Here is a 12,569-nt window from a genome sequence, read left to right on the forward strand (position 1 = left end):
GAAGAATGTCTTTTGGACAGATGAAACAAAGCTTCCTGCAGAATGTCTTTTGGTCGGATGAGATAAAACTGGAGTGTTTTTGAAAGTCAAATCAGCTGTATGTTTACAGAAGCAAAAAAGAAGCATACAAGGAAAGGAACATAGTACATACTGTGAAACATGGAAGCAGCTCGGTTATGTTTTGCGGCTGCTTTGCTGCATCTGGCACAGGGTTTCTTGAATCTGTGCATTGTGCAATGAAATCTAAAGACCATGAAGGCATTCTGGAGCTAAATGTGCTGCCCAGTGTCAGACAGCTTGGTTTGAAATGCAGGTCATGGGTCCTCCAAAGGATAATGACCAAAACAAATAGCTAAAAACAGCTGGAGCAGCTTTCTCACGAGGAGTGGGCCAAAATATATGTGGACAGGTGCAAAAGTCTCATTGAAAATTACAGAAATTGTTTGTTTACAGTGATTGTCTCAAAAGGTAGTGCAACAAAATATTAAGTTAAAGGAATTATCATTTTTGTTCAGCACATTTTCATTAGTTGTTTGTTTTTTATTTTTCTGCTGAACCACAATTCAAGAGCAATGTCTGATTTTCATTATTTGATAGTCAGTAAATTCAAAATGAAAATTACTTTTGTCTGTTTCAAGTAATTTCAGTGATCATTGTGGGTTTTTCTTACTTTACCAAAAGAATACCAACAATTTTGTCCATTTGTGTATACAGTCCCGAATAGTGAAAACAACACTTAATAACTTACCTGCGTTAGCGATTATTCTGCATTCCTGCATCGCAGTTCCCCTACGGTACTCATCAGCGTCATAGTCTTAATAATGAGATGATGGTTGGATGCCTTGTCATGTCATATAAATCACATTGTCTAGCTCAGTATATGTGTGTTCTAGTTTAGCTACCTCTGCATGTTTTACATGCCATCATTGGATGCGTACACTATGTAGACTGACACTACATTTTACAGGTGAGTTAAAAACATCAGGCAGCATGAAGACTTTTTAGCAGTAGTAAATGACTTGATAAAGACTCCAAACCATGAGCTAAAAAGGTTACTGAGTAGATAAATATTACCAAATGCACAGTTGTAAGGCAGTTCATTTATGTTGCCACCGATGCTTCCTATAAAACCATAACATGATGTCCAATGAAGGTTTCTAATACAGTCATGGCCGAAAATGTTGGCACCCTTGACATTGTTCTAGAAAATGAAGTATTTTTTCACAGAAAATTATTGCAATTACACATGTTTTTTTTATACGCTTATGTATTTCCTTTGTGTGTATTGACACAAAAAAAAATAAACAGAAAAAAAGGCAAATTGGACATAATTTCACACAAAACTCCTAAAATGGGCCGGACAAAATTGTTGGGACTCTGAACTCAATATTTGGTTGCACACCCTTTGGAATAGATAACTGCAATCAGTTGCTCCCTATAACAATGAACAAGCTTCTTATACCTCTCAACTGAAATTTTGAACCACTCCTCTTTTGCAAACTGCTCCAGATCTCTCATATTTGAAGGGTGCCTTCTCCTAACAGCAATTTTAAGATCTTTCCTTCAGAACTTTCCAGTGCGTTATGTTCATTAATTTCTGTGTGCTTCTTGAAGTATGTTTGGGGTCATTGTCCTGCTGGAAGACCCATGGCCTAGGACGTAAACCCAGCTTTCTGACACTGGGCACTATTTTGTGAGCCAAAATCCTTTGGTAATCTTTGGTAATCAGATTTCATGATGCCTTGCATACAGTCAAGGTGCCAGAGGCAGCAGAGCAACTCCAAACATCTTTGGACATCCACCATATTTGACTATAGGTACTATGTTCTTTTATTTGTAGGCTTCACTCTGATTTTGGTAAACAGTAGAATGACATGCTTTACCAAAAAGGTCTATTTTGGTCTCATCTGTCCACAAGGCACTTTTCCATAAGCATTTTGGCTTACTCATGTACATTTTGTCAAACTGCAGTCTAGCTTTGTTATGTCTCTGTGTCAGCAGTGGGGTCCTCCTGGGTCTCCAGCCATGGTGTTTCATTTAATTTCATTCAAATGTCGACGGATAGTTTGTGCTCACATTGATGCAACCTGAGCTTGCAGGACAGCTTGAATTTTTTTGGGACTTGATTGAGGCTGCTTATCCACCATCCGGATTATCCCATATTGCAACTTTTCATCAATTTTTCTATGACGCTCTCTTCCAAGCATAGTAGTTACAGTGCCATGGATTATAAACTTCATGATTATTTTGCGCGCCATGGACAAAGGAACATCAAGATCTCAAGTGATGAAATTGTAACATTGAGATTGTTGATAACAATTTTGGTTCTCAAGTCCTCAGACTTCTCAAGTATTCTCTTATTTCTGTTCTCCATGCTTTGTGTGGCACACAATGCAAAGATTGAGTCAAGGTCTCCTGTTTTTATTTGGTTTCAGGTGTGATTTTCATATTGCTCACACCTATTACTTGCCAAAGGTGAATTTGAGCGAGCATTACATGCTTGGAATAAAGTTGTTTACCCATAATTTTGGAAATGAGCCAACCATTTTGTCCAGCCCATTTTTGGAGTTTTGTACAAAATTATGTCCAATTTGACCTTTCTTCTGTTTTATTTGTGTTGGTTCAATACACAAAGGAAATAAACACATGTGTAACAAAATATGTTTACTGTAATTGAAATAATTTTCTGTGTGAAATGCTTTATTTTCTGGAACAATTACAAGGGTGCCAAAACATTCGGCCATGACTGTATGTACTCACACATAACAATATAATAAGTTAAACAAACATATCCACTTCACCACATATCTTAAAATTATCTTAGACTACTACTCTAAATTGAATAAGTAGCTAATAAAGTGCAGTAAATACCTGGTATCCTCCCTAAAATACCATTATGAGATGAAAGTTTCTCATAGTTCTCAGGGAGAAAGAGGAGACTGCTAAAGAGCACAAAACAGTATTGGATTATCTTAGTCCTGTTTCACATGTCCTGATATTTCCAGTACTGGAAAAACCAGTACCGGAGATATCCATGTCCGTGTGTGTAATACTTGTGGCATATGTGTGGCCACCGTGTGCCGCATCAGTACCACACATACCGGCACCTGAGAAGCAGCGGTACAGTTACCCCTGTTTCCCGGCGCCGGGCGCTGAAGACAGCTCTCACCATTATCCCCAGCTCTGTTGGCAATCAACACAAGCAGGGAAGAATGATGAGAATTATATTCAACTGATAACAGCGACTATTAGATGCGCCAATTCTGGCACTTTGCCCAGCTCTTCCCACTTGCTCTGTAGCGGTGGCAAGTCAGGTTGATATTTGTGGGGTTGATGTCACCTTTGTATTTTCTGGTGACATCAAGCTCAGAGGTTACTAATGAACCTGAATCTATAAGACACCTATCCATGTGGGGTTGATGTCACCAGATAATACAAAGGTGAGATCAACCCCACAATATGAACTCCACTTGCCACCACAACAGGGCAAGTGGGAAGAGATGTGCAAAGTGCTATAATTGGCACATTTATTAGATGTGCCTTTACTGGGTGGCTACAAGCTGCTATTTTTAGGCTGGGGGGTCAATACCTATGGCCCTTTGCAAGCCTGAGAATACCAGCCTTCTGCTGTGAGCGTTAGGGGGGGACCTCACGCTTTTTTTTTTAATTATTTATTGAAATAATTAAAAAATACAGCATGTGGACCCCTCTATTCTTGATAACCAGCCTTGCTAACGCTCACAACTGAGAGTTGCAGCTCTCAGCTGTTAGTTCTGCATGGCTGGTTATCAAAAATACAAGGGAATTCATGCTCTCACTGTTATTAGCGGCAGCATGTGTAGGCTGGGAGTAGTAGTCTCGTCAGCTGCCGCCTACTGTAATTGTTAGCACTTGAATATAACTCCCATCATTTTCCTCTGCTCACGCTGATGGCCGGCAGAGCAGGGAAGATTGATGCAAGTGGTCTTCAGCACCCAGTGCCGGGGAACAGCGCTAACTTTACTGCTGTTTCCCTGGCACCAGTACATGTGGTACTGATGACACACGGATGTGTCATTAGTATGCACGTGTGTAGCACGTTTTGTGGCCCGTGCTGCTGTTAAAAAATGGACATATCAACGTATTTTGCCTGCGGACACGCGGTCCGTGGAAACACACTGACATGTGCACAGGCCCATTCGCTTGAATGGATCTACAAATGTCTCCGGTACGTGTGAAAAGGATAGTTTGGTAGGGCCAGACAGACCCCATTATAAGTCAGTGAGATCTCTAGGGTGCCGCTGGTGTCCATCATATAATGGACCTGGCAAACTATTGTGTCTTCTGCTATGAACAGAAGCAAAAAGACCAAGCTAAAAGGTGCATAATAGAAAATTTTAGCTTTCCAAGTAATTGTCTGGATTTTACTTCCTAATAGTTTTTCAATCTAATTGTTTTTATGTGAAAATACTGCTTACTAATTGAAATAAATGATTGTATATTTCATGTTTTCTCTCCAGTATTGTAGGTTCGGGCTCAATCATTGGGTATGCTGTATTTCAGAATGCTGTTAGATCACCAGAGGTGAGTAAAAGAGTAATTCTTAACAATGTCTTCTCATACTATTGGGTATATCACTAAGATATGCTAATATGTATGTTGGGGGCCCTATGTCTTGGACCTCTGCCATCCTTTTCAGCATTTTCTCTGCACAGTAGCACTTCAGTCCGACCGAAATGCAGGGAGCCATGGCACAGCTGTGTTGAAGTGAACAACAATGGACAGGAATGCCAGGGTGCAGGAAAACTGGCGTTTTGGGCTCAACTTCAGAACCAGTTATACCTTCATGTAGTGATATACTGCTGTATCTGGAAAGAAAAGCATTTAAAGGGCCCATTCATTTTTTAGATCAGGTTTGGGTACATGTGAAAAACATTATTAATGAACTAGATGGCAGCCCGATTCTAAAGAATCGGGAGTCTAGAATCCATATATACTTTATTTATTCAAATGTAAGAATAATACAATTAATAAATAATAGTAAGAAAGAACAAAAAATGGCTGCACTCACCAGCTCTTGACAATTCTTGACAGTACGGCACATTTCTGATTGGTCGCTCGCGGCAGGCGGCAACCAATCAGAAAAGTGCCGCGCACCACGAAGGCATATATCTTTGTCCACCCTGAGCGGGTGTAGGACGCTGGTGACATCACTTATCTCCGGACATTATCTCCGGACAAAGCAACGGAAGTTGGCACAAATTGCCGGAAGTAGTATTCTAGGCAATTATATATTAGATTTTAATGTTATCAGTGTTTACCTTTGAACGTTTATATTGTATTGTCCTGTCACCAGCCATGTGTACGATTATCGGCCGAAAGCCTCTCTGGAACCAATAATCACCCCATGTGAAGGTATCTTTATAAGTTAAAGATTCAGAATACTATGACTTTTATCATATCCTGAACAGTCAAGTTTTTTATGAACCGTTAAGGTTTTCTGGTTGAAGTAAAAAAAACTCTGAGTGTTTACAGTTTGAAACCATAAAATGTTGAAAAATTATGTCATTCTTGAGTATATCACTCAATGGTGCTCATAAACGTGTCAAATTTGATCTATAATATACTTTAATATACGTTACTTTAATCTTTAATATACTTAAGAACAGGGCCCCAGACATCACACAGGGGGTCTGAAACACCGCACAGTGGTCCAAAATATCGCTGTGCTCTGCCTGGGGCCCCATATGCTGCCTGGGGCCCCTGTGCTCTGCCTGGGGCCCCATATGCTGCCTGGGGCCCCTGTGCTCTGCCTGGGGCCCCTGTGCTCTGCCTGGGGCCCCATGTTCTGCCTGGGGCCCCTGTGCTCTGCCTGGGGCCCCTGTGCTCTGCCTGGGGCCCCATATGCTGCCTGGGGCCCCTGTGCTCTGCCTGGGGCCCCTGTGCTCTGCCTGGGGCCCCATATGCTGCCTGGGGCCACTGTGCTCTGCCTGGGGCCCCATAGGCTGCCTGGGGCCCCTGTGCTCTACCTGGGACCACTGTGCTCTGCCTGGGGCCCCTGTGCTCTGCCTGGGGCCCCATGTTCTGCCTGGGGCCCCTGTGCTCTGCCTGGGACCACTGTGCTCTGCCTGGGGCCCCATATGCTGCCTGGGGCCCCTGTGCTCTGCCTGGGGCCCCTGTGCTCTGCCTGGGGCCCCATATGCTGCCTGGGGCCACTGTGCTCTGCCTGGGGCCCCATAGGCTGCCTGGGGCCCCTGTGCTCTGCCTGGGACCACTGTGCTCTGCCTGGGGCCCCTGTGCTCTGCCTGGGGCCCCATGTTCTGCCTGGGGCCCCTGTGCTGTGCCTGGGGCCCCTGTGCTCTGCCTGGGGCCCCATATGCTGCCTGGGGCCCCTGTGCTCTGCCTGGGGCCCCATAGGCTGCCTGGGGCCCCTGTGCTCTACCTGGGACCACTGTGCTCTGCCTGGGGCCCCATATGCTGCCTGGGGCCCCTGTGCTCTGCCTGGGGCCCCATATGCTGCCTGGGGCCCCTGTGCTCTGCCTGGGTGTAGGACACTGGTGACGTCACTTATCTCCGGACATTAGCTCAGGACATTATCTCCGGACATTAGCTCCGGACATTAGCTCCGGACATTATCTCCGGACATTAGCTCCGGACATTATCTCCGGACATTAGCTCCGGACAAAGCCACGGAAGTTGGCACAAATTGCAGGAAGTAGTATTCTAGGCAATTATATATTAGATGAACATAATGCTCCCTGATAATATTTCTTTATGAAATGAAAAGTAATATCCTAATTCATTGTTTTGTAACCAATATCCAGATATATTTCTAATTAAGGTTTATGACACCTAATATTTCTACCATATCAATATCTTTCCTGATGATCATTGGGACTTGTGATCGTTGGGACTTGTAATAGGCTAGTGACGGAGCCAAATTTTTGAAATCTGACCAGTGTCACTTTATGTGGTAATAACTTTGCAACGCTTCAACAAATCCCAGTGATTTTGAGATTGTTTTTTCATGACACATTATACTTTATGATAATGGTAAATTTAGGTCAATATGTTTTGTGTTTATTTACAAAAAATATAAAAAATTTGAGAAAAATGTTAAAAAATTAGCAATTTTCAAAATTTGAATGATGGTCCCTTTAATCCAGATGGCCATACCATAGCAAACCATTAATAAATAACATTTCCCAAATGTCTGCTTTACATCAGCACCATTTGTAAAATGTTATTTTATTTTGCTAGCATTTTAGGAGGATTAAAAATGTAGCAGCAATTTTTCATTTTTTCAAGGAAATTTACAAAATTTATTTTTTTAGAGACTTATCCATGTTTGAAGTGCCTTTAGGGGTCTCATATTGGGAAACCCTCAAACGTGATACCATTTTTAAATCAGCACCCCTTGATATATTGAAAACTGCTGTCAGATAGTTTATTTTAACTCTTCAGGTGCTTTACAGGAATTAATGCAAAGTTGCATGACAGAAATGAAAATGTGTATTTTTACCACCTAAATGTCACTAACTTCTGAACAGATTACTATAGCCGGCAGACTCTAAGGCCACTATTTGGTCGTGAATTGCCATCGCAAACATCAGGACCAGACAATCATGATCTGAGGGCACCAATTTGGATAAAGAGGAAGCCCCCACACTCTGTTAACCATTTATATGATGTAGTCACTATTGACAGCAGCATCTAAGGGTTTAAACAGATATGGACGGTGCAAACGCTGATCGTGGCTAATGCAGCAAGTTGTCAGCTATAGTGTACAGCCGACAGCTGCTGGATTGTCACCTGTATGGAGATGCTATTCTCTTATATTTCAGGTCAGTTAAAAGACGTATTGGCTGTCATTAAGAGGTTAAGGCCCACTTGGGTGATTGGATTATTCATACCAACATTCAGGCCTCATTGACACGGCAGTATTTTTGCATCAGTATTTCATCAGTATTTGCATGCCAAAACAGGAACGTCTCCAGAACACAGAACAGCTGTCAGTCTTTCAAGTATAGATTTACCTTAATTATAGATGTCACTCCTGGCTTTGACATATAAACACTGATGCAAAATGCTGACCTGTGAATAAAGCCTAAATGGATTGTGAAAAAAGAGACAAAAACTGTTGCTTATGTTAGATTTTTTATGTTATAGAAAAAAACAACACTTTCATGACCGGGCCAAATGTTACAATTTTGACCACTGTCACTTTATATGGTAATAAATCTGGAACGCTTCAACGGTTCCCACTAATTCTGAGACTGTTATGTCGTGACATATTGTTCTTCATGATAGTGGTAAAACTTCTTAGATTATGATTTGTGTTTATTTGTGAAAAATTCAGAAATTTGATGAAAATTTGGAAAATTTTTCAATTTTCAAACTTTTAATTTTTATTATTACACAAAATAGTTAATCAGTAACATTTCCCACATGTCTACTTTACATTAGCACAATTTTTTTAATCATATTTTTTTTTCTTGTTAGGAAGCTATAAGGGTTAAAAGTCGACCAGCGATTTCTCATTTTTCCAACAAAATTTACAAAACCATTTTTTTCTTGGACCACCTCACATTTTAAGTGACTTTGAGGGGCCTATGAGACAGAAAATACTCAAAAGTTACACCATTCTAAAAACTTCACCCCTTAAGGTGCTCAAAACCACATTCAAGCAGTTTATCAACCCTTCAGGGGATTCACAGGAATTTTTGGAATGTGGTAGGAAAAAATGAACATTTAATTTTTTGTCACAAAAATTTTATTTAGACCCAAAATTGCATATTTTCACAAGGCTAACAGGAAAAAATGGACAACAAAATTTGTTGTACAATTTTTCCTGAGCATTCTGATACACCTTTTTACTTCTAATCCGCATTTGTCAGGGGTATAAGGTTGTTTGTGCCCCACACACATAATTCGTTTAATTCTGCTTTAATATTTTAAATGATTTGTCTCATCTCAAATACATTTGATTGCCTGCTCAGTTTGCTGTAACAAAAAAACTAACAAACTGTGCTTTACCTACTCTCGTTATGTTACAGTCACGTCAACAGTGCTGCAGCCAGTCACTGAGATCAGCGGCTATGCTGATGGAAATGGCAAAAGCCACAGAGCTCAGTGACTAGCTGCCATGCTGTTGACGTGACGGCTCCCCGGCAGCCAAACGACAGAGTCCGGGGCAGCACCGGAGAAACATTGCTGTACCCTGGGATGGTAAATGAAGTTTAGTTGGTTTCCTTTTTTTACAACAGATTAAGCCAGCAGGCAAAATTTTTCTGAAAGGAAACAACCCATTTAATGAAATTTCAGATTTAAGAACAGTTAATTCCATCTCTATTCTCCAGTATCTTGGAATTTGCTCTCATTCGGGGATACACGTGAATCCAACGAGTATTACAATATGAGATTTTAAGTAAACTCATGCACACCCCATGGACATATACTAGCCCACTGTAGGATTCATTTTTGTTGCATATTCAAATATTGTATTGCTATATTTGGTCCAATTTTATGTGATTTTTTTTTTCTTCCTAGGTTCGGCCACTGTTTTATCTCAGTCTCTCTGACTTATTTCTGGCTTTTTGCTGGCTCCTTGGGGTGGTGGTCTACAAAGCAGATACCTCAGGTTTGCCATGCTTCAACCTCCAGGCAGTGGGCCAGGTAAGACATCATTCACTGAGCATTACAGTTTGACGACAGCCTACGTTTATTGGAATTTGTTCATCTTATATTATTTGTGATCATTTTATAAAATACCATAAAGTGGTATATTATTAGAGTCACCAAATTCCAATTAGTCATTTAAGCTAGGGGATAAAAAGTAGCTCCTCTTATTGCAGTGTAAGGATAGTTCTGCACATGGCAGAGACTCCAAGATAATTTACAATCTACGTATAAATATATGGAATAATGAAAACCCCACTTATGTATTAAAAATATAGTATTTTATTCATTCATATAAAAAAATATATGTGTAAATAATGATGTCCAAAGTGAAGACTCAAGAAACACAGGTGGATGCACACAATATTACATGTCTCTGTGAAAAAATATGCAAAGTGAATAAGTGTAATGATTCCAATAGGTACAGTCATTACGGAGAATGTCAATGAATCATGTACAGTATTGAACAAACAGATATACCTACATGTCACAATGAAGCTAGGGTTAGCCAAAGTGCCGGATATTTCAAGAGAAACCACCGATATATAACCCATTTTAAATAAAAAAAAAAAAAAAGTTCTTTGACATGATAAAGTGCAACAATAAAGTGCTTGGCTATAGCTAGTGTGCTCCTGTGTAAATCTAAACACACATTTCACATTCTTGCTTTTTGAGGGTAAAGGCCCCGTCACACATAGCGATTTACCAACGATCACGACCAGCGATACGACCTGGCCGTGATCGTTGGTAAGTCGCTGTGTGGTCGCTGGGGAGCTGTCACACAGACAGCTCTCTCCAGCGACCAACGATCAGGGGAACGACTTCGGCATCGTTGAAACTGTCTTCAACGATGCCAAAGTCCCCCTGCAGCACCCGGGTAACCAGGGTAAACATCGGGTTACTAAGCGCAGGGCCGCGCTTAGTAACCCGATGTTTACCCTGGTTACCAAAAAAAACAAACAGTACATACTCACCATCTGATGTCCGTCAGGTCCCTTGCCGTCTGCTTCCTGCTCTGACTGAGTGCCGCCGTACAGTGAGAGCAGAGCGCAGCGGTGACGTCACTGCTGTGCTGTGCTCTCACTGTACGGCGGCAGTCAGTCAGAGCAGGAAGCAGACAGCAAGGGACCTGACGGACATCAGATGGTGAGTATGTACTGTTTTTTTTTTTTTTTTACATTTACGCTGGTAACCAGGGTAAACATCGGGTTACTAAGCGCGGCCCTGCGCTTAGTAACCCGATGTTTACCCTGGTTACCAGTGAAGACATCGCTGGATCGGTGTCACACACACCGATTCAGCGATGTCAGCGGGACCTCAACGACCAAAAAAAGGTCCAGGCCATTCCGACACGACCAGTGATCTCGCAGCAGGGGCCGGGTCGCTGGTACGTGTCACACATAGCGAGATCGCTACTGAGGTCGCTGTTGCGTCACAAAACTTGTGACTCAGCAGCGATCTCGCTAGCGATCTCGCTAAGTGTGATGGGGCCTTAACATATTACTGTGTAGCGTTCCATTATGTACTCTTCCCAGCAGGTGCTATCAGGAAACTGTGATGGAGCGCATTTGCAGCAATGTCTACATCAAGAAAAGTGGAGTGTGAGATACCAAATCATCTAAACTGGGTTGAGGCCGGTTGATTGTAGAGGCAGTGTCATCTAACTCAGCATTCAATCCCTCTCCTTCTTGGTAACATAGCATGGAGGCACAGGCCTATCTACAATAGGTACAGGGGTTGCAATCACACCTGGGCCCTTCAGTGTAAGGGGCCCAAAAATCCATTTGGCCTACATGAAAAGACCAATACTAATTAACCAAAAATTAAGTTCCCAGTTTGAGCTTTTGCATTTGGAGCCCATGAGCTTCAAGTTATGCCACTGCCTGGAGTTGTGTTTTGGGTCAATACAAATGATGGTCCCCAATGACATGGGATGGCATGTCATTGCAGAATACTGCGGTTGCCATGCAGGGTTAGTATGCCTTGAATTTGGAATAAATCACTAAGAATGTCACCATCAAAGAAAACCAACACTATCACACCTCCTCCTTCATGCTTCATGGCGGGTATCATACATATAGAAACCATCCACTCACTTTTTTGGAGTCTCACAAAGACATGGCAGTTGGTACCAAAAATCTCAAATTTTGATTCAGCAGACCACAGTACAGCTATCCACTGATCTATTGTCCAGTTGTTGGACAGTTCATGTTGCTTGATCCAAACAAGTTTCTTCCATTTTTAAGTCCTCAATAGTGTCTTCTTTGCAGCAATTCGGCCATAAAGGCTTGCTTCTTGTAATCTCTTTCGGACAGGTAATATTGAGATGTGTATGGTACCGGATTTTTGGGCATAATTTATCAGGACTATTATCTGAGGTGCTGTCAGGTTGCTGTTTCTGAGGCTGGTCACTCTAATGAACAGCAGCATTGGTATTTTTTTATCTCGCTTTCTTGGGTGGTCCTCATGAAAGCCAATTTCATCATAGTGATAGATGCTTTTCTTGACTGCACATAAAGATGCTGTCAAGGTTTTATCAAATTTACACACTGACGGCCTCTTATGTCTTTGATAGACATTTCTCTTAACTTCTCTTATAGAGAACACAGGCGCATGTGACCAAGTGAGCACTCCTGTGTATGGGATAGTCGGGCGAGATTACAGTACTGCTGTCTGGAAGATAGGCCAAAGCTGTTAGGTGTCGATTTCCCACCTCGAGGGGGAATCTCGAACCATCTCCGCTGCGGTCTCCCATTCTTCTCCAGCTGCAGTGGAGTCTGCTCAGCGGAGACGTTGGTCCCAGCGTCTAGCTCAGGCTGATACTGGACGACTGGTTACTAATGCCCTTCCAGGCTCTGGCCTTGTAGCCAGCAATGTTCAGCAGCGAGCAGGTGATTCTGGGAATAAGTCCT

At 42.0% G+C, this 12,569-nt stretch overlaps 1 protein-coding gene across 1 annotated transcript in view; it reads left to right on the forward strand.

The window, feature by feature from the left end:
• Positions 1-12,569, forward strand: part of TMEM116 (transmembrane protein 116) — a 77,231-nt gene that overhangs the window by 25,075 nt on the left and 39,587 nt on the right. The window contains exons 3-4 of the mRNA XM_077292527.1: positions 4,500-4,563; positions 9,529-9,654. Of these exons, the coding sequence (XP_077148642.1) occupies positions 4,500-4,563; positions 9,529-9,654 (190 nt within the window). The remainder of the gene's footprint in view (positions 1-4,499; positions 4,564-9,528; positions 9,655-12,569) is intronic.

This window comes from Ranitomeya variabilis, chromosome 1, assembly GCF_051348905.1.
Source record: "Ranitomeya variabilis isolate aRanVar5 chromosome 1, aRanVar5.hap1, whole genome shotgun sequence".
NCBI lineage: Eukaryota > Metazoa > Chordata > Amphibia > Anura > Dendrobatidae > Ranitomeya > Ranitomeya variabilis.